This window comes from Apteryx mantelli, chromosome 12, assembly GCF_036417845.1.
Source record: "Apteryx mantelli isolate bAptMan1 chromosome 12, bAptMan1.hap1, whole genome shotgun sequence".
Lineage (NCBI taxonomy): Eukaryota > Metazoa > Chordata > Aves > Apterygiformes > Apterygidae > Apteryx > Apteryx mantelli.
Genome location: NC_089989.1, coordinates 20,215,445 through 20,237,644, shown reverse-complemented (window position 1 = coordinate 20,237,644; position 22,200 = coordinate 20,215,445). Strand labels below are relative to the sequence as shown.

Sequence of the window (22,200 nt, the reverse complement as noted above, 5' to 3'; positions counted from 1 at the left end):
TTTTTATTCTTACCTTTGAATTCATAGGGTGGCAATATTTGCCTTTACATGTGTAATGGGATAAGTGTGCTTTCACCATGGAATTTAGGTTATTTGGATCCTGGTCCTTTACACAAGATAAGGCTCTGAGGACCCAGGAGCACACACGTAGCCCTGCTGAACTGAGCAGGACTGCTCCCATATTGAAAGTTAAGTCCCTGTTTTATTATCTGCAGGACTGAAACCTTAATTTTACGCAAGAAGTCACTTTGGGAAAAAGAAAAGAAACTTGAGGCCATTAAATAGTCTTGTCATATCCGATTTGCTCCTTATTTAAAGTGACTGCTCCCGAAAGCTATTTTTTACAGCTAATAATTCTAACCATAATAACGTAACGGCCTGTCGATTGCATTAAAATATGCTAATTTTAATTGATAAAAATAAGTGTTTTAAAATTCAGAGCATTCCACCACACGATTGGAGGTAATTTTATGCGCGTGGAGAAAGGAGCCGACGTTAATAGGAGGACGAGGTGATGTATGGCCTGAGGTAATCTTTTGTGACCAGGCAATTAAAGAATATTTGTATGCTAATGATCAGGCTAAGAATAGGCGGCGGGTTTCTAGCGTGCGAGGTGGCTCCTCGGCTGATGTGCCCGAGCCGTGGACCGCTCCGATCGGCAGCGCTGCGCGTGCGCAGCCAGCCGGAGCTTGCTCCGAGGAAAAGGGCGCTGAAAGCGGGTAGAGACACACGCGCATTATCGAACTGGGCCTTTTAAAAGCACGTAAAATGCTCGGATATGGTCTCCTGACCCTAGCCGGTTGCGCTAAATCAGGATCGAAACAGGGACGGAAACTCAGCGGCACCTTCCGCCTCGCGGGTGACGCTCGTCCCGCTCGGCCGCCCGCAGGAGCCACGACCGGTTTGCGTCTAGATGCTATCCAAAAACGGGGCTTTTCTGCAGGTCTCATCGCCTCTAAAAGGCGACCGCCGCGCCGAGCTGCCGTGGGCCGAGCCCCTTCTGTCGCGGGCACGCCGGCGACAGGCTGCGCGAGAAATCAGGCAGGGCTGTGCGGCGCGCGCGCGCCCGCCGTCGCCCCGTGCCCACGCGCGCTGCGCCCGCCGTCGCCCGCTGCCTTTGCCTCTGGGGACATCCTGGGCGCGCGCTTGAAAACGAATCGCGGCAGAAGCCGGCTGAGCCAAGCGCTGCCGTCCCGGAGGTTTTGCTCTCCGGATGTTTAGTATTCAGAGTCCGGGTAATTCTTTTCGAGATTGTTATAAATTCATCTTCCTACGGCAAAGCACTTTTAATATTTGCATTAATCAGAAGGGAAGAGGAAAGGTTTTTTCTCTCCAGGTTTTAAGCATGCTTACGTCTGCACCAAAATGTCAGGTTTAATGTGTTTGTATCTCCTAAGTGGCATCAATTACGGTCATTTACCTTTCACGTAGTGAAAATACTAATATTTATTCCGCTGTCTGGAATTTACTTATTTCGGTTACAGACTGAAACCTAGCCCCGCGTTTTTATAAGGCAGAACTTCTCCGTGGCTGAGCCGGCACGCTGCAGTTGTGGGCTTGACTTTCTCGGTAGGAAAAGGAGCGCTCCTAAAAACCATCACGGACCCGCGGGAGCGACCAGCAGAGCGAGTGGCTCGTGGTGTCCCAGCGGGGATGTGTGTCACCCCGTTCCTGATCCGAGTAGCTTCAGGCCCGTTCTGCTTTTAGATGTTCAGCGGTACCAGCTAGTTGCGTTTCTACAAGGTAGAGAGAAGCTGCCCGAGCAGTCTGGTGGGTTCAGACCCTCAGGACGAAACCAGTGTAGGACACCTCCTGTCCTCGCCTCCGCGATACAGCGTAATTCTATGATTTTGAACCCAGCCTTAAGTCCAGCCCGAGCCGTGGCAGGACCAGCGCAGCAGAGGCGGCAGCGGGAGGGAGCCCAGCGGGGATCCAACCCGGATCCCAACCCAGATCCGCTGGGAAGACTCCTGTGGCCTCGGCTTGCCAAATTTCACCAAAGCTTGGCCGATTTTTTGCCTCTGCCTTGCCGGGGGTTCATATTGCAGCATCCTTCCGTCACTGATCTGGCCCCCGCGCAGGAGCCCGGCGGCCCCAGGGCTGGACTCGCCCCTACGCTATTCCCTAAGGCCGGGCGCCGTGCTGTGATTTCTTTTTCCCCTGCTATCGCTGCATCGCGTTACGGCCGGTGTTACCAATGCACTTAAAAAGCCCGTGCAGCCCTCAGCTACGAAAATCCCCCCCCAGCACACGCACCTGCAGTTGCCCCGAGGAAGAGCGTCTTCGCTGGCCGGCTGGGCAGAGGGTGTTTCGCATCTCTCCCACGGGATGCGGCGCGGCGAGCCGCTGACTGCTGTCCTCCTCCCAAAACCTGTCGCGTCCGAGCGCCGCGGCTGGCTCTGCGCCTCCGTGCAAGAGCCGTGACGGGGCTTGCGCTGCCCTTATCGTAACATCCGGACGCGTGCTTTGTAGGTGGGTGCTAAATGCAGACCGAAAAGCGTTGCAGAGCAGTGCATGCGTCCTGGAGTCCGCGTTCTTCCAAGTTTGTTTGCGTTATTCAGTTTAAGTGTCCCTGGTGGGACGCTTGGGACAAGCAGCGCAATAAATCACAGCAGAGGCAGCCCAGCAGATGGGAAGCATTTGCATTGCCGGTGACAGAGATCTAACTGCTACTTTTCCAAATTACGCCAAAAAAGCCTCTCCTAAATATCTGCAGCCAGGAGCATGTTCGCAGTCAGCTTTTCTCTGGGTCCGCTTCGCTTTATGGTGCGTTGGGATAGTAAAGCAAACGAAGCGTTACGGAGGAATGCTTTGCAGAGCCAGCCGGAAGAGAATTGCTTCCCCATTACGCGCCGCTTAATCCTCTGCCTTAAGAAAGCTTGCTTTTCTAGGTATTACCATAATTGGCTATAAACTTGTTTTCTTAGTTCCTCATGTATTAATGAGGTTGCCTATATTAATTGTTAAGTCAGCAAACGGGTAATCGTAATAGCTGTGCTTTAAATGCGTGCCTCCTGGGTTTTGCACACCTTCTTTTATAAGCACAAATTCTTTTTATTCCGCATCTGCATAATGTATTTTAGGATCTAGCAAGAAAGAACCCGTAGCAGAGTGAAGTTAAGTACCACTAAACTTATTATAGGGTGCAACAGTAAGAAGTATTAAGCGAAAGAAAAACAAGCTGTTAAAAGCACTGTGGTGTAGATACTAATTTATAGATGTCTGAGAAACAGAGAAATTCAGGCCTTTCTCCCTGTGTCTAAAAGCAGGCAGAAATGTGCCCACTGTATAATGAAGGGAACATGAAAAAGAGCAGTTAATTTAAAAGAGACATTTATTTTCCTAGACCTACAGTATGTCCTGACTTGTGCAGCGTGTGTTTACGTGCATGTTAAAAGCAAATCCCGATGTATCATACCTTCGGCTCTTTATTGCTACAGTCCTCCTTCTCTATAACTCAATAACTCAAGCTTGCTTTTCATTAAAGTCTGCTCCGAGGACATTCGTGGCATCCGATATATTCTGAACTTTTTTTTTTTTTTTTTTTTTTTTGAGCTTAGCGCACGAGAAGCAACACGCGGCGCCTCGCTGCCTCTGGCGCGTCGCGCTGTTCTAGCAGCGCCGCTGTCCCTGGAGGTTTTTGTAATATAAATCCCGTCCGCGAAAACCTGACCCCGCCGAAGCGCGATTCCCACGGGCTTTGGCGGCGCTGCAGCCTGCCCGCCGGATTTTTTCCTTGCCGAGAAAACAGCCGCGCGCATCACCTGCAGCCCTCGCCGCCCGGGATGCGGCGCCGCCGGCCCCGGGGCCCCTCTCACCTCCTGTCCCTCTCCGCAGTGCTCGGCGTCCTGCGGGCGAGGAGTGCAGCGGCGCGATGTGCGCTGCCACGGCGGCCCCCGCCGCCCGGCCCACGAGGCGGACTGCGACCCGGCCAGCCGGCCCCCGGCGGAGCGGCAGTGCCGCCTGGCCGCCTGCCCCGCGTACGCCTGGGACCCCGGCGAGTGGCAAGCGGTAAGTGGGGCCGGGCGGGCGTGCGCGAGCCGGCTGCCCGCGTCGGGACGTCGCCGCGCGGGGAAGGGCGGAGGGGATGCTGATGGCGCCGGCCGAGGGGGTCTCGCTGGAGACGCCTCTGCGGAGTTAATTCGGCGGCGCACGCTGCCCCGCGTCGGGTCCCGCGCCGATATCGAGCGCGTTTTGCGGGTGCGCGGCTTGGTTGGTGAGCCCGCTTTCGGGGTGCCCCCCCCGGGTCGCCCCCGCCACGCTGCTTCGCGAGCCTGCGGCTCCGGGTCCGTAGGTGCGAAGGAGCTGGTGGGTGCCAGCAATTCTGCTTTCCTCCCGTTAACACGGCAGCTGGCCCTTTCCGGCAGTTGTCTCTTGTTTTTCCCTGATCTGCCGTTCCGGGGAAACAGCTGCTCCGAAACCTTTTCCCCCAGCCAGGACAAGGCTGAAATCAGACCTCCCGTGGGTGATAGCGCTTTTCCGAGCGGTCGGCAAGAGGCGCCGAGCGAAACCAGTGCCGTAGCCGGGGCGGGGGATAAAGCTGCAGCTCCCGAGATGCAGGAGCGCAGGGGACCCCGACTCCCTGCCGGGCCGGGGGGGACAAGGTCCTCTTGGACCCGATGGACCTTCGCACCGTCCAGTCCCCAGGGCGTTAGCGGGTGCCGGTTTCCAGCACGCGCTGGGGAAGAGCCACCTCGTGGTCCTCGGAAACCAGCTGGTGGCCCTTGCCTAGCCAGAGCAGTATTAAGGCAGAAGCAGGGGAGAGCCAGAAGTTTTTGAGGTTGGAGGAGGGAGATAAGAGGTCAGAGAGGCTCCGGGTAGGAGAAGACGCTCCCAGAGGGACCTTCCCGCTGGATTACCCGCAGATCATCTCACCTCGGGGGCTCATTGCGGGGCTCGATCCGATGCCAGTCCCGCTGGCTTCGAAGCTGCCTGATTCCCGCCGTGCTGGCAGCCGCGGCGAGCGGCTCTGCAGGGCCGGGGAGCAGGGTGAATATCAATCAAACGGGCGCCCAGCTCGCACTGGCAGGCCGGCGGCTTTTAGAGCCCTCCTGCCTCGAACTAAATTCTTTGGGAGCCCTGCGCCTGCCGAGGCAGCGAAAAGAGGCCTCTTGCTCCGATAACAAAAGACGGGGAGGCACTGCAGGTGCTGGTGTTCCCAGAAACTTCCAGAGCCTCTATTTATTGTGTTTCACTTAAAAAAAAAAAAAAAAAAGAGGGGGAGGACGAGATAAGAAAATTTACTGATGGAAAAAAAAGCATTTCGAGCCTGCAGAGGCTGTGCAGTGCTTGCACTGCAGCGAAAAAATTAAAAAAAGAATTCAAGGTTAATGCAGCGAGCGCTGCCCTGTCACCTCTGCTTCTGCACTAGCTCGTCCTTGCCTCGTGCCTGCGCGGTGCGCCGTCCCGTGCGGCACGTGAGCCAACGACGTCCCTCGCGCCCGCAGTGCCTTGGCCGGACGGGGATGTTCCGGACCAGCTTGGCTGCGCTTCCTTAGCGGTGCCGGCATCGCTGGGAAGCTGCGAGGGGTTTCTAGTCCTACGTAACGCGCCCGGCGCTGCAAGAGGCGTCGGGGATGTGATGCTCGGCTTGCGTGAGTCAGCTCCGGCCTCTCGCGGGAACGGAGCCGGCCTGATTTTCACCCGCGGGGGAGGCAGCCCCGCGGTGCCGAGGGCCGGCGAGAGGCAGAGCTGAGCGGCCGCGCGGTGGGAACCCGGACAGAAACGTCCCAGCTTGCAGAAGGAATATAGGAACCGCCGAGGGGCTGTAACGGGTTCATTGCAATGAACTTTCGCTTTTACGGAGCCCGTTAAACTTCTTCAACTAATAAATTTACAGGCGGCAAAGTAGGTCACCAAACAGCATGCGACTGCAGAACTTACCCAAAGGTGTAATTAGTCCTGAGGAGCCACTTCTCCTACCCCCTTCTTTCTCCCCCTCTCACTTATTCTCACAACTTTTCGCACCGGTGGCGAGCGTCCCCTGCCCGCCCCCACCCTGCCAAGCCGCTGGTGGGAGGCGGATGCTGATGTTGTTTTTCCTAAGTTTTCCAGGGCTCCCCACTGCACTGAGGAGATATTTACCATGTTATGGAGCTTCTTCTTCTTTTTTTTTTCCCCCCCAGGGGAGCTTTGTTAGTGGGGTGGGTTGAAAGTTTTCTCGCCCACAAATAATCATTAATAGCAACATGCTGCAGATGTTTTCCAATTTGGACTCACCGCTTTTGTCTGCTTCCAAGCCATTCTTCTTCTGAGCGCTTTTTATTTCGTTCCGATGTACCCGGTGGAAAAAGCAAGATTGCCTTTCCCCCAGCCATAAGCACTGGCTGCGTGTTAATTGTAGTGAGGAGCCCCGGATTGCATTAGTATTCTCTGAGCAAGGAACGGCAATGAACCCTAATTGACATGAAAGGTAGGATGCAAAATAACATTCCTGCACTGATTTGTTCTTGATTTCTTATCTTTAAAGGGAATCCGTCAAGAGTTTTTTTATAGTTCCTTTTTTGTTATTGTCGTTTAAAAAAAGTTGGTCTTGCCAATGAAAAGCAATAGGGAATTTATTGGAAACAGTTTATTGCTTTGCTGCTGTATCACCATTAATTAGCTGTTCTCAGTGCCCACACCAGCAGGAAGAAAGCCGATATAAGGGGCCTTGCTAATGTCAAAGTAAAAGCGAGACCAGGATCACAAAGAGAAAGAGAAAATGAAAGAGAGAGAGAGAGAGAGAGAGAGAGAGGAGGTTTTTTTAATCCGAGCCTTTACAGAAGGGCAGTGCGCAGCCCTGGAAGCTGCAATATAGTTCCCGAGGCTTTGACATTTGCTGTTTGAGGGAAAATCCTGCCGTCCTTGCATGACTTGGATTGCAGAGTTAGCCAGAGCGTGGTTGAAGGGCTCATGGGGTGGGGTTTCTCGTCATCTGTGTGTCAGATTTTGATTTAGAAAAAAGAAAAACAATGAATGTTTTCACAAAGCAATGCCTTTTTCTTTAATTATGATTATTATTATTCTTTTAAAACAGTTACAGAGCTGCTTGGAAAAGTCCTTAATCTGCATTGCCAGGAAAACAGTTCAAAATTTGGAAAATGGGGGCAAAGAGACAAATCTTGTGAAATGTCTGACCTGTTTTTTCAGCTTTCGCTGTCAATGGCTATTATCCCCGACCCTGTTGTTTTATGTGAGGTTTAGATCAGTCATTGATACGCAATTTCCTACAAAATCTATCATCGTATTAAGTGAGAAAGCGGGCCTTTCACGTTTGAGCTGTCCAGCTGCTAAATGAATAATGTCTTACAAGATTGGTGTGGCGGATGAGAACCTCTCTGCTCTATCATCTCCTTCGTTTCTTTTACGGTGGTCTCACTGTCTTCGAGCTGTATTTAATATCACAGTGGAATTGTTTTAATTGCCAGTTATCCTGAAAACGACCACTAGACAAACTTCAATTTACCGATGACAAAACGCACAGAGCCGGCACAGTTTTATTTGGCCGTACGACCACGGTCTGCAGAGAAAACCCCTGCAGGACAGCGTCTGTTCGAGGGTGACTGCTGCAACACGTGCAGAAGCTTGATTACTTAATGATTTAAAACGAGGAAGGGATTTCTATACGATAGCTGTTTACGGCAAGAGCAGCTCCCTCGCTGGGCAGGACCGCGGGCGTGAGGTTCACGCCGCCGCGGGAAGGTGCCCGCCGAGAAGCCGCCGGACGCAGGGCAGCCGGCGATGCCGCAGTCAGAGGCGCTAACCCGCTTTTAAATTTTGCTTATATAATAAGGAGATAGCAGAGGAGGACAGATACCGCACAGCTTGTTTGCTCTCTGCGGAAATCACGTTCAGGCAAATTACTCAAGCCCCCGCAGGACTGCTGCGTTTCGCCGCAGACCGAGGGGCTTAAAGCAAGGGAGCAAATAAGGTTGGAAGCACATGAAGCCCTTGGGGGTCTTCTGGCAGACTGCGGATTTTGCAATGTTGGCTGTTGCCTAAGCGCTGCCGAGCTATTCCTGCAGAATAAACGTGGCTCTGTAGGGCTTTCTTCCCCTGCCCGTCCCATCGGGTTTGCATGGTTGCTAAATATTTATGAGGAACATTACGTCGCGCTCGCCGCAGCTCTCCTGGTTTGCTGGCGGTGCCGCGGCACTTCTGCGTATTAATCTTTTCTCGCAAAGTTCTCGGCTAATTTGCAGTCTCGGTTCTGAGAGCTACGTGCAGAAGGGCCGCGCTGGCAGCACCCGCGTTTCGCGGTTAGGGGCACCCACCAAGACCTGGCTGATGCCAGGCCAGCCCGGAGAGCAGGAGCTGCTCCAGAGAGGCGGAAAACGTCATGTTCAAGGGGTGAAGCTATAACCAGATTAGATTGGCTTGGTTCCCCGAGCCTAGGTGACTTCAAATGGTGTTTTTGTACAAATAGGGATGGGCTGATTGCATATTATATCCTTTCCTTAGGGGAAGACATTTCCTGCGCATTATATAAAATGATTACTTTTATGCATTTTTCTCCCGGTTAATCCAGTTAGTTGAAAGCGTTGGAAGCCCATCACGGATGAGAAGTTAAACAAAAATAAGGTTTTATCCAGCCAGTTGCTCTTACCCTGGCTTATTTTGTTGCGTTTGTGGTTTTGTGAGATGGCCTTTGAGCTCCCAGGCACGGAGCGAGGGTTTCTCATGACTGCATTATATTTTCTCCAAGACGAGCAGCAGAAGGACCAGGTCCTCCAAGTCTCCAGAAGACCTAGCAGAGCAATCGTGCTTGGATAACTTGGGTTGCTCTTAATAACGCGCGGTGTTTAACGACAACGTGGGGCCCAGATGAGAGGCTGGGCCCCTCTCCGCGGCGTCCCTTGGCCTGGCGTGCCCGCTCCTGCGCCCACCCCGCGCCGCTGCCTCGGTTTCCCCTCGGGTCCGTGGTGTGGGCTGGTGCTTCCGGGGGGTGGGAGCGGGATGCACCCGCCGCCTCGGACCCTGATCACCAGTTTGCCCCCAGGTAGCAGCAGTAAGAGGTGCGTGCTGAGCACAGAGCGTTTTTTTCTTTTTTCTTTTCTTTTCTTTTCTCTTTTCTCTTTTCTTTTCTTTTCTTTCTTTTCTTTTCTTTTCTTTTCTTTTCCTTTCTTTTCCTTTCTTTTCCTTTCTTTTCCTTTCTTTTCCTTTCTTTTCTCCTTTTTTTCTGCGAACAGTGCACGAAGACGTGCGGGGAGGCGGCGCGGCGCCGCAGGGTGCTCTGCGTGGACGAGAGCAAGCGGGTGGGCAGCAGCGCCTACTGCGACGCCGCCAAGCGCCCCGCCGAGGTGGAGAGCTGCCGCCTGCCGCCCTGCGAGTACGTCTGGATCACCGGCGAGTGGTCGGAGGTGAGCGCCCGCGCCGCGGCCCCCGGCGTCCCACTTTGCACGCCGATCAAAAAGAAAGAATAGGAAAAAGGGAAGGAGGAAAACATGCTGGGGTGAACGTTTCCCGGAGCAGCCCGCTCTCCCGCATAGTTTTCCCCTTATAGACTAATAATTTGTCGGTCACAAGGGATTTTGGGCGCCCTTGGGAAGAGAGGACTTGTGCGCGGAGCCCGCCTGGGTAGCTGGGTTAAGCACCGTTCCCGGAGGCACGGTGGTTATTCAGGGCTCGCTCGGAGCAGCTTGACGTCTCTAAAACGGGCCGGGCCGTCCCTCGGCCCCGCCGGGCACAGCTCGCCGCGGGCGCGTGCTGACGGGCGCTGCCTCTCGCCGCAGTGCTCCGTGACGTGCGGCAAGGGCTACCGGCAGCGCCTGGTGTCCTGCAGCGAGATCTATACCGGCAAGGACCACTACGAGTACGGCTACCAGAATACGGTCAACTGTCCCGGCACGCAGCCGCCCAACATCCAGCCCTGCTACCTCGGGGAATGCCCCGTTTCGGCGTCCTGGCGCGTCGGCAACTGGGGAAGCGTAAGTTGGACGCTTCTTGTTTAAGCTGCAAATAATTTTAGCAAACGATGGAAAGCTGCTGGGAAAAAAAAAACTGGTTGATTGATCCTGCTTGTCCATGTGTAAGAGCAAGACTTGGGAACCACCGATAGGCCAAAATGCTGGTCATCCGAGCCTTAAAAGAATTTTTTTCTTTCTTCTTTTTTTTTTTTTCTCCTTCTTGCAAATGCTGGGACAGGGCAGGGGAAAACTCAGCCTTTCTGTTAAAGTTATTTGTGCTGAGCCATTCCGGAGGCCTGAACTACAAGATCAGATTTTAGCTAAAGCTATAACATTTCACTTCTTTGAGCTTCTGACATTCTTTGAAATGCAGCATTTCCCCCATAAATTTGATTTATTAATGCGGCTCAGGCATTTGTAGGAATTTGTCAAGCCTTTACAAGGCAACGAGGGTCAAGTCGAGCAAAATGTAGTGAAAGGTGTCGTAGTAAGCGGTGGAGCTGTTTGAAACATAAGTTCCGCGTGCCCCATAGGAAGTCTCAGGTTCTCCCCACGAGTCGGGGCGGAGAAGTTACAGCAAAAGGCTCAGTTTCCATGAACTGGCATTGCCCCCCCCATATTTCAGTGTAAAATTTCCAACTGGAACTCATTAACAAAACTTCTTTGAGAGGGATATCCATTTCAGAGAGAGAGTTCTTCCTGCTAGATTTGGGCTCTTGAATGTATCAGTGACTGTAAAGTGCCATGACCCTTCTCATCTCCGATTTTCAAAGGAGTTTAACTAGAGTTACCATCACCTTTGATGGGCAAATATAGAGCCCTGCTCTGCTCCTTAGTTAAGTTTTTTGGAGGTGGGACTGATAGTAAATGCCAGGCTGCGAGTAACCTGAGCCATTGAAGAGTGTCTCCTTGTGCACTCATGTCGATTATGTGTTTCTAAACAGAGGAGCATCTTCATTTTTGTGGTGGCCTAACCTTTAGAAAGAGCTGATTTTTCAATCTCAGGTCCTGAAAGAACAAGTTATGGAGGGCTACCAAGATGCTCCTCGGGAAGCGTTTGTGCTTGTCCTGCTTTAGGAGGCTGATCCCACCCATGATTTGCTGCACTCACGAGCAGCCAGCCCAGATGAGCTATTACTCAGTAGCTCTGGTAACTTGTGGTATCTCAGCCTTAATATTGCCCTTGATTTGGGGCACTCAAGGATGACCCAGTGCATGCACAGGTGTAGCCATTTTTCCAGAGGATGAAGGGAGAGAGGGTTTCAAGGCTGAGTTTTTCAGTACAATTTGGATAAAAAAACCAAAGGACTGTGCTGTATTGGTTCAGCGGACGCTGCCGGTAACCCAAGCAGTGTTTCAGAGCGGCAAGGAGAGGATTTCTAGCGTTCAGGCCTTTTGGTGAATGTTTCTGTCTTGCACAACCTTCCTCTTATGAGAAAGGAACATTTTTGCTTGAGCACATGGTTCACCTTAACTAATACTGCCTTATCCAGCAAAGTATGTAAGTGCTAAGCTTTAAACTAGTACAGTAGTCTTCTCGAAGTAATTAATGATGATGATAATAATGAAAGGATTAATAATCAAAGGGATTGCTTGTATGATTAAAATTAAGCCTGTGTTTGGAAGCTTTGCTGGATTAGGGCCTTTGCTGCTCGCCCTTAGTGCAACAGAAACTGGCTGCCTCTGTTGTTCTGGGGCAGAGCCCATAAAGCCTTGGAGTAAAACATAAATCCCGGCCTTTTATCTTCCAGTGCTCCGTAACCTGCGGCGCTGGAGTCATGCACCGCTCAGTGCAGTGTTTAACCAACGACGACCAGGCCAGCGGCTTGTGCCACGCGGATCTCAGACCTGAGGAGAGGAGGACATGTCACAACGTCCATGACTGTAAGTCTGCGGATTTGCACCTTCCCTTGCTTTTCTTATGGCTTGAGTTTCCGCCGAACTCCTGGAGATGTGCTGTATTTCCAAGCCTTGGGACCCATGCGACGAAGCGCTAAGGCACTTCAGGGAGCAAAATAAGTGTGCTGTTTTGGTGCTTTAGATGCCTCACAGAAGAAATTTTGATATACAGTTGCTCCGTGACTACAAGTATTTATTTCTCTTTCATTTCAGGTGAACTACCCAGGAGCTGCAAAGATGTTAAAAATCTCAAAGGTGTCACTGAAGACGGTGAATATTTCCTTAAAGTGAAAGGAAAGACATTAAAGGTGCATTTTGGCAACAGATTAATAGTTTCTGCATTTCCCGAAGGTGTAAGAGGACCCTGCGTGTGCTCTTTACCTCCGCTCTTGCCTTTTCTACCTTCGGTTTTCTAGGCCATCCTTTGACACACGATGCCTGACAAAACTGTGGCTTGTATCTCTCAGGTGTATTGTGCTGGGATGCAGACTGACAGCCCAAAAGAGTACGTGACCCTCGTTAACGGGGACGCAGAGAATTTTTCGGAAGTGTATGGATACAGGTAAGAAATCCCCTAATTCCGCCCTTCACAAGGCTTTTCTTTGCTACGGCAAGATTTTTTCCGTCATGAGTAGAAAGGGTTTTCTTTTGATTTAGGTTACATAACCCGACTGAATGTCCATATAACGGGAGCCGGCGAGAAGACTGCCAGTGTAGGAAAGATTACACAGCAGCTGGGTTTTCCACCTTCAGCAAAGTAAGGCTGGACCTGAACACTATGCAAATAATAAGTGAGTAAACACAGGGCCTCGCCATTAAAAAATATATATATATATTTATTTTACACAACTATAGTTGTAACTGCAAGCCAGCAGAAGTGCTCTAGTGAGTAATATTCCTGAGCTCTCCTGTTGCAGAGCTGCTTTTCAGCTTGGTCGCTGGTTTGCTGCCTCATGCTTAGAGAGGATAATTTGAGTAAATCAGAAATGTTCTTACTATTTATCCTTAATGCAAGAAAAAATTACGACAGTTGCTGTCGCACTTGTTATGTCGAATGAGTATTTGTGTGCTCCCAGCAGACCAGTTTATTTTTTTGAAGGATTTTGTTTCATTTAGCGTCCTGTTTTTAGGCCGGACTCAGACAGAAAGTGTAACCAGGGAGGAGCTGGCCCCCCATTTTGCACAGAGCCGTGTCACCAGATCCCACCGCGGGGGACTCCTGGGGCCAGGGACGCTGCTCCTGGCTGGTGCTAGCGTTGATGCCGCTGGACTGATGTCCAAACGCGGAGGACGGAGGAGCTCTCGGCGGGCCTGGTTTTCCCGTTGGCTCCAGCAGGCAGAGTCAGGCCAAGGGGAAGTCGCTCACGCTGAGCTGGATGGAAACGGTGCCGCGGATTTCCAGGGGAGCAGAGGGGACCTCAGCTCTGCAGTATAAGTCACAAGCCTGTCGCTCCCACCAACACTGGTGCGAGCCAGGAGCGTTTCCCCGACCCCAGGAGGAGCCAGCGGCCTGCATTAGGAATAGAGCTTCAATCACTTTATCAATTTCCAGCAAATGTCTCAAAAATACAACGTATCGTTGAGAGTTCGTTCGGTAAATAGTGGAGATTTTTTAACAGCTCAATCCACTCCGGTTAAGTGGCTCTTTATCTGATAGTTGTTTCTCACGCTGTTTTCAAGCCATGAGACCTCCCAGTCTATTAATCTGTAAAAAGCTACTAATAGTCTGTAAATGGTCCTAGGGAAAGATCCCAAGGGAACCACCCCCAGGGGGAATTTGATACCACCCCCCTTTGAATTTCAAAAGGAGCTGGGCACCTACCTCTGTCAGGCAGCAGCTATCTCAAATCCCCATCTAAATGAGTCTCGGTTACTTAAGAGCCATCTAGAGCAAATACCAAATTCCCTTTGAAACCCAGTCTCAGCTGACTGGGTCGTAGAGAACACAGGCTCTGGGAGCGGATGGGGAGCAAGCTTTGAGACAGTGTTTTGTTTAAAAGGAAGAATTAGAAGGTCCCATGTCCTTTTTGTACGTGCTTGGTTCAGATCACTGGGAAGTTTTCTGATAGAGAAATGTAGCCAAAGTCATGGGTTCTAGTTTTGTCGTTATTTATACCTAGGCCCTAAATCACCAGTGTACCTACATAGACCTGTAAATGTAAGCATATGAGCATCCTATTAAATTCAGTGAGATTGCTCACATGCTGAGAGTCACATGCATGATGAATTGGGGTTTTAATATTAAAAACCCAGCAGATGAGATCTTGACTCTCAAGATTAATGTATGAAACCAGCTCTAGTGAATTTAGACATTAGCGAAAAGCATGTTTACATTTTTTTTGTCTCTCTCTTCCTGCATCTTTCTTCCCATGTTATTGACCAACCATTTTCCACAGCGACTGATTTACAGTTTGCACGGACGCATGATGGACGACCTGTTCCTTATGCCACTGCTGGGGACTGCTACAGCGCAGCCAAATGCCCGCAGGTATTTGACAATAGCGTTTCTTAGGAATTGGTGCCATTTATTATGTTCCAGCCCTCTATTAATTATTCCTGATCACATCAGCCAAACTCCAGTGAGTGTCACATTCTCATCTCAGCGGTCTGAAACTTTTTCTTTTTGTCCTTACGGAAAGTACTTCCCATTCCAGCAAGAAAATGTTGAGTTATTACCAGACAACCAGCGGGACGTGCAAAGAAACATTCCTCAGTGCCCCAGCAGATCGGGAGCCGGCGGGGAAGGGACAGCTTTTCGTGGGGATGGGCACCGCAGTTTGTCGAGGGGCAGTGGTGACCCGGGAAATTTTCCTACAACCTAGGAAATGCTCCGATATCCATCAGTCTAGCCCAGGTGCTTGGAAGAAATATGCTTTCCTGAAAGTCGTTAGGAGACTAATTAACATTGTGTTACAGCTGGGTTGCTCCGTGTCTCCTGCACATCTAGCTTTTGCGGTGCCAGGGGATGATAAGTGATATGTTTGGATAGTCCGAGGTGTTTGGTAGACCGCGTTCATAAAGGGCATTAACTAGGGAATCTCAGCGACAGACGGCAGAGGGCAGATCTCTCCATCTCCTTCCCTCCATCCTTTCGGATCTGGCACTTCTCTGCACTGCTCAGTGGCTTCGGGATTGACTTCTTACCTCAGGAAGGCTCGTGCATGTTAATATGTGTCCACCTGACCAGACAATTTGCTCCTAGCTGAAAATCAGCCTTCCCCAGGCAGCAAGCACAGGGAGCAAAGCTGAGGGACATCTGGCAGTCTGCAGCATTGCAGCCGCGGTGGACCCTAGGGCAGCTTAGGACTGTGGCCAAAGGATTCCTCGTCACGTCTGGAAACAGGCAGTCCTGACCACAGGACTTGGGATTTGCTTTCAGGGGCAAGGAGGGAGGCTTCGGGGAGGATCTGCACTGGATGCAGACATAACCCTTCATTTTCCGTCCATTTTGTGCATTTTGCGAGCAAGAGCAAATTAAGCGAAGGACATTTTTAAGAAACAAACAAATGAGAATTTTTATTTTACTGATTTTTTTTTTTTTAAAAAAGAAAGCCCAGTGGAAAATCAGGACAAGCGTGCCCTCTCCAGGTGAGGAGGGAGAAGGGAGAGCGGGCTGGATGCTCTCCGGGGGTACCTTTCCCATCAGCTGCTGGAGCATGTCAGGCGCCGCAGCTTGCCATGGGAAAGCCAAGAATGCCCTCAGCTGGCAAACCGAGAAAAAGCAGTGGAAAAACCGAGGGGGAAAAAAAAAAAAAGCACTGAAAACCCGAGAAAAAAGCCCCTCCTTCCCTGCAGCCACAAACGAGAAGAAATTCCTAACCCGAGCCATGCTGCGATTTGCACAATATGTGCTAATCACTCTCAGAGCTACGGAAAACTGCAAACTTTGCCGGCAAGATCTTGTTAGAAAAAAGACACGGTGGCAAGCTGTAGCGGAAGGGAGCTCGCGGCAGCGACGCCGCGTGTCGTGACCGAAGGCCCGTCTCTTTGGGGATAATCAGGCTTGTCTGCTTGTTTTTTTAGGGTCGCTTCAGCATTGACCTTTACGGAACAGGCCTGTCATTAACAGGAACGGCAAAATGGCTCTCACAAGGGAATTACGCAGTGTCGGAAATTCAGAAATCCCCAGTAAGTTTTAATTCTAATGGTGGTCACACCTGCTGAAGGGAAGTTTCTAATTGCCTCCTGACACGTTGTCTTTCGTAGCAGCGTTCCTCCAAGTGAAGACCATTAAAAAAAATCTAACATCCGACACGAGAAATGAAGTGTCGCTCATAATTGTACGTGAGGTGGGGGGTGGCCCTAGCGGGTTTAACTCAGTCTGAATTATTGCACTTAATTAGCAGGCCTGCTTAGCAATGAAGCTGAAAACACTGAGTGCTGTGGGGTGGACATGTCTTTAATTAGCTGTCTGAATTGTCCAGCAAGGAGCCTGCGCGCAGCGTGCGGGACTGAGATTGCTGTCTGCATTTGGGCTGCAGAATGGTCCCCGGAAAGGGAGGCATAAAACACTGGTTTGAGCTGTGGGGTTAAGGTGTTTGCTTAAATGATGGGCAGGGACCGGGCTCAGACAGCTCATTGTCTTGCAAGAGAGGCTCCAAAGTGCCAAGTGCATGCCCTGGTGTAGGAGTCGTTCCAAAACATGACTAATAAAATATGGGGGACATGTGCCTTCCAGCTGGGCTGGTCTCACCTCATCTCCTTGCAAGAGATCAGAGTCACCCAAGCTTTGACAGAATCACAGAATGGTTGAGGTTGGAAGGGACCTCTGGAGATCATCTAGTCCATCCCCCCTGCTCAAGCGGCGTCACCCAGAGCACAGTGCCCAGGTCGCAGTCCTATTCTTTCCATCTTCCTGGCTCTGGTGAGCCCCTTGCCGGTGTGGGGCTCTTAAAGGACTGTTTTCAGCAGAACTGAATGTCACTGGTCAGATCATGCCGTGGTAAAGCATCCTCCAGCATAGGTATATTAAGAATAGCACAGACCCCCCCCCCCCCCCAGGCTAGCTTTGGCAGGTGCTGTGCTATTCTCCTCCCCTTCTGAAAGGAGAAGCCAGGGCAGCTGACTTTGGCGCTGCAGAGAGGATAGTGACATAATCACAGCTGGCAGAATTAAATCGAACCTCAAGGGACAGGGAGTCTGAGAGATGACTCTTACCTTGATCGCCCGGTGGCATCTGTCAAGCGCTGCTCCGCAGGCGTAATTGCCAGCAGGAGCAGAAGAAAGAAGGGAATAGCAAGAAGAAATGATAGCAGCCTGCTGCCATCACTGATCAACAGTGTCAAGGGCAGGATGGAGTTCGTTTAAAAATAAATGCTTTGTGCAAGCTTGTCCTGCACTTAAGTCCAATTTTCTGGTAATTGAGGGTTGAATTCCCCTCAAGAACTGTCTGTCCGTTGTAATGACCAAGAGGAGAAAGACTGCGCAGAGGTGCGAAGAGGAAGGCCAGATGTAGATCTTGCTTATGCCAGTATTCATCTATTGACTCGAAACTGGAGCTATACCAGGTTTGCCAGGCTCTCCTGGAGATCAGGCCAGCGCAAGGACTGCTCTGAGCTCTCCTTTGTCTCTTCGGGTTTTGGACCTGAGGATGAAAAGATGAGTAGAGCAATGCAGAGCTGCGGGGGAGCAGCACTGTGATTTTGCAAACTGCTTATCCTCACTGCATCACTTTCTGTCTCATCTCAGCTCTGGAGCCACTCCAGGCTTTTCTCTTCCAAACAGATTTTTCTCAGTATTGTCTTCAAATACCCTTTCCGTGCCCTTCACATGCCCAGTCACAAGTGAGGTGCTGTTATTGTCTCGATGTGTTATTTCTCCTGCATGAGTCAACAACTAGTTATTCACTGTGGGGGCAAGTTGGAGAAGGCAGATGCTCTTGAGTTATCCCTTCAGATGGCCTTCTCCTCGAACATGTTTCAGTGTGATAAATCAAAAATGCCCTTTCTTATTTGTGTTCACCATCTGACCTGGCAATATTAAAGGGAATTACATTTGCATGCATTTAAATATAACTATGATTTTGTAGATTGATTAAGTGCATAATTTGTTTTCCTTTCAAGACATTTTCTATTAAAAGCCCTGGCTAGAATAACCCATGTCTGGACCTTTAGCAGCATGGAGTTCCTGAGCCTTTACACTGCTGTGAGACATTATTTCTGATTTTGCCTGCAGGATGGTACCAAAGTAGTAGGAAAATGTGGCGGTTACTGTGGAAAATGTACTCCATCATCTGGAACAGGCCTTGACGTTCAAGTGTTATAGCAATGGTAGGTTCCCAGCCGTTTCTGAAGTAAGTGAAACCTTTCTAAGAATGTTTTGTGGAAGGAACAGGTCAGGTAATGTTTTCAGAAGTCTCTTATTTTCCAAAGTCTCCTCATCGCTTAGGTTCTTGAGACTCACGGAAAGCCAATGGAGCAAGGGTTGAAGTGGCTTTCAGGATCTGTGTCTCAAGCCTCTGTTTACTTGGGACTTTGCGTAATACTATCAAAAATAGTTCAGCACAGTTGTGCTGAACTGCTAAGTGCCACAGTGCCTTATGCAAACCTTACCAGCTTCATGGTATCGAGGCAGGCAGCATATCGGCTCCGTCAGCAATAACCATGCATGCTCATGCAGTACAGCTGGAGGGGAGCACGAAGCCTCCGGCGGTCCGTGCCGTCCCCTGATCTACGGTGCTGCTGATGCACGGGGAGGCAGCAGACAGAGCGAAGGGAATTATTTCAATTAAAAAGCCATGCTCTGTGTTGTGCGGGAGAAGGGCCACGTGCCAAAATTTTTTCTCGCTTGTTGCTGGACTGGTGACAGCTTGCACACGGCCTGCGACGGCCGCTGCACAAATAACGAGAGTAACTGCACTAGTCTCCCCACCTCGCCACCCTCTCGGACACTGCTGCCCCCGGAGATCAAAGCTGCCGTTATGCTGTTGCACGCGCGGCTGATAACTTTTCCCACCCTGTGTTAAGTGGCCTGTGGTGTAGCAGGGTTGTTTCTGCGCCATTAAAGCGTTTTCTCAGGGAGCATCAGCGACCGTCAGCAAAACAGCGATGCCGATAGTCCGCACCAAGCTGCCAAGCACAAACCGAAGCAGCCGAGGAAATGCTTTTTCCTCCTCTGCTGGCCCCAGCTCTCAGTCTTCAGTCCTCCCGGTACCACTTACAGGTACAACATTTTCAAGGGGAAACGTGGTGTCCAAGTTGACAGCACCTGCTGTGGCTCCGTTCTCATTTCGATCTCGATAGTTAAAGGTTTTGAAGGCAAAGATAATGAGCTTACTCTAATGCGCGGCTGGTCTGTGTTTTCCAGGTTCTCTGCAAGCAGACAGCTGAGATGAGATGGATGAAGGATAGCGATGCAATACCTCTGCCTTCCACTTTTTTTTAATCTGTTTATGTGTGTATATAGATCGCATATTCTTAATGTACAGTATAATATTTATGTTTGGAATTATTTATTTTGATTTAATATTTTTGTACGTAAAATCATTATATTAAGGCTGCTTTTACTATTTTTATTTTTTATTGTTAAATCCTGCAGTCAAACCACTGCATTTTACGTACTCTACATTATATGTAGCATTATGACAAGTGATACTTTATTGTCACTGTATTCAGTTGTTTACTTTCAATCAGTAATTTTCCTTCAGTTGTGGGCTGCTCTGGCCCTTTACGGTGCTACACAATCTGCATTAGGGGTATTTTTGGCATTTCAATCTGTCTTTGTGTAAGGAGAATAGACAAGATGCGCTTAAATTTTCTTTTAGCGATCAGGCCGACAGCACTCAAGGAAAACATGACAATGAATACAGTGCTAGTTGCATTAGCAATCTTTATCTTTTAGGTATGTTTTGAATTTCACATGACCTCTGTGGCCAGTGCTAAAAGTCACTGGTTTGGTGCTAACATGATATTTATTAACGCTCTGTAGTTTTAGTTACTTAAATCCAGTGCCTTTATCAGTGAGAAGAGGAGGAAAACAGAAAAAATGGTCAGCCCCTTCAAATAGATTAAGATCTACCCCAGGTTTTGGAAAACTCCTGGAAATGGATTATGAACTCGAACCCCTTTTTTGTAGGGCTACTGAACGAGCTTTCTTTTTGGGGGAAAAAGCCAACAACGTGCATGTCTCTCCTAATTGCATGTGCCACCGTGCTTCCGGGCTCCATCTGGAAGCGGGGGCACTCGCTCATCCGAGAGAGGCTGCCGCGGCCATATGTTCGCCGGGCCGCGCGCTGGGACGCGCTGGGACGCGCTGGGACGCTCGGCACGGAAGCCGCCGCCAACTGCAGCCGAGAAGCCGGGCGCCTCCGCGTTCCCGCGACCCGAGGGGCTCTCCCGGAGCGCCGGGGGCCGCGGGGGTTGGGGGGGGGGGGCGGCGCGTGCCGCAAGGACGCGGCCCCGCGCTGGCGGGCATCCGCACGGCGCCCGCGGCTTCCCACGCGCACGCAGACCATCTGCAAGGCGCCAGGCGGCCGCTCGGGCTCGTTCCAGCGGGATCGCTCTGTACTCGCGCATCGAAAGCAGGCGGCTCGACGCCCACTTCTGTATCGCTCCCTATCTCCCTGCAAAGGCATCTGCGCTCGCCGCCCGCCCGCCGGCCCGCGGGGGGGCCGGGAGGAGAGCTCCCGGGACGGCCGGCGCGGCCGCCTGCCGACTGCGGCCCCTCGCCTGTACGTAGCCTGCTGCTTAGGGCTCGGCACGTTTGCGCAGCGCGCCGAACGGCGGTGATGCGACCGGGTTATTTTTGTAGTCTGTGACTATGTCCCAAATCTCTTTCTCCGCGTTTTTGCTTAGCCTTAGGAAGATAGCGCCCATTCGCCCTGCGTTCGGGGGCCGGGAGGAGCACAAAGTACGAGCAAAGGAAGATTTATTTATTTTTTTTTTTTAGCACAAAATTGCCAGCCTTTCGGAAGACCAAAGAGGCTTGTCTGCTAATTCGGATAAGTCTTTGAATTTTGGGTGCAGCTACTTTAAAAAAAAAAAAAAAGCAACCTCGGGGGCTCTTGCGAGTCTTTTTTCTGCCCCCACGCTACTCCCGTTGCTAATGAAAGCAAGAGGAATCCGTCTGTCGCCAAACAGTAGGATCGCTGGTGGCGAACGAGCAGATCCCTGGATTCATAACCCGTGCATCTGCCAGACTTTATTCAGCTTTCAGAATGAAGCCTGTCAGCTGGATTGTCAGGTGTTGACATGTTCACGGGAATTGGTAGACAGCAAACAAGCGAACGGGGTTGTGTTAAAATGCAGCAGCTAAAGAACTGGTGCTCTACACGTAAAGTGTGCCTCTGCGCTTCTTCGTAACGCTCAGAGGGGATGAGACTATCTATCTTACTCGTAATTGGGTTTCTTGTTGTTGTTTTATAGTGCATAAAATAAGTGGCTATCATCATATGTTAGAAAGACTATTTCATCTATTTTGTATGCTTATGGGTAGCAGTAATAAATTATATGTTTCTGAGAAAATGCCAAAAATACCATTTCAAAGGTCAAAGAAAAAAAAAAGGGAAAAGGAGTAGTAATGGAATAGTGATTTTTTTTTTTTATGATTATTGCTCATGTATAACTTCTATAGGGGAAAAGGGAAAATTGCACTATGAACTTTAGGGATAAACAGTGGTGCTTAGAAAGTACAGGCATATTATATTTTCGCTAATGAAGTGAATGGCTATTTATAAAAAAAGTATTATTTAGACCTGTACACATTCCTTTCTACCATATTGTTTCACAACAGTTATTAACAGGGCAAGAGAAACTTAAAAAAATTTTTTTTTTAATCTATAAGGGAAAAGTTGATAGATCATGATCTTTTGATTCATCAATGGGTTTCATTAAATAGGAACAAGCTTTGAGGACCAGAGATATTAGACATTTCTTGTTCAGGAAGCAGTTCTGGGTCTTGTATATCAATGCCATTATTTTTCTACAATCTGTTTTTTTGCAAGCACTTTTCTGTACAGTGTTTCTTTTCTTTCTGATTATATTCAAAAGGAAATGAAAAGACCTGTAGGACATGTCTGTACGGTCTTTCTGCATTTGCCATCGTATTTCAATACCTGTGTGCTATTATAGAGGCAAAATACTTTGTACACAAGGGAATAATACATTGAATGGTAAACATTCATTTGTGTGCTAGTATTTATTTTCCAAGCTTTGGGTCACTTGTTGGATTGTCTCATGCAAAGGGAATGAAGGAAAATAATAATCCTCTGTATCTGGAGCCCTACCCCGAGCCCTCGTTGGAGTCTGTGGTCCAGGGACTACGGAGGCGAGCGACCGCAAACCCTGGGCTTGCAGAAGGCATTGGCCTGTGCCCGAGGACAAGCAGGACACAGCCCTGCCCCTTGCACAGACTGCAGCTCCCCTGTGTCCGTGCGGGAAGGGACGGGCCCGCGGGACAGGGTGTACCCGGCACTTTT

General features: G+C 50.2%; 1 protein-coding gene across 1 annotated transcript in view; it reads left to right on the top strand.

Annotated features, from left to right (window-relative positions):
* Positions 1-20,126, top strand: part of ADAMTS9 (ADAM metallopeptidase with thrombospondin type 1 motif 9) — an 84,467-nt gene extending 64,341 nt beyond the window's left edge. The window contains exons 30-40 of the mRNA XM_067303435.1: positions 3,838-4,011; positions 9,171-9,341; positions 9,714-9,908; positions 11,639-11,771; positions 12,000-12,094; positions 12,254-12,348; positions 12,444-12,577; positions 14,183-14,274; positions 15,810-15,914; positions 17,961-18,055; positions 19,092-20,126. Of these exons, the coding sequence (XP_067159536.1) occupies positions 3,838-4,011; positions 9,171-9,341; positions 9,714-9,908; positions 11,639-11,771; positions 12,000-12,094; positions 12,254-12,348; positions 12,444-12,577; positions 14,183-14,274; positions 15,810-15,914; positions 17,961-18,050 (1,284 nt within the window). The 3' untranslated portion in view covers positions 18,051-18,055; positions 19,092-20,126. The remainder of the gene's footprint in view (positions 1-3,837; positions 4,012-9,170; positions 9,342-9,713; positions 9,909-11,638; positions 11,772-11,999; positions 12,095-12,253; positions 12,349-12,443; positions 12,578-14,182; positions 14,275-15,809; positions 15,915-17,960; positions 18,056-19,091) is intronic.
* Positions 20,127-22,200: the final 2,074 nt, after the last annotated feature.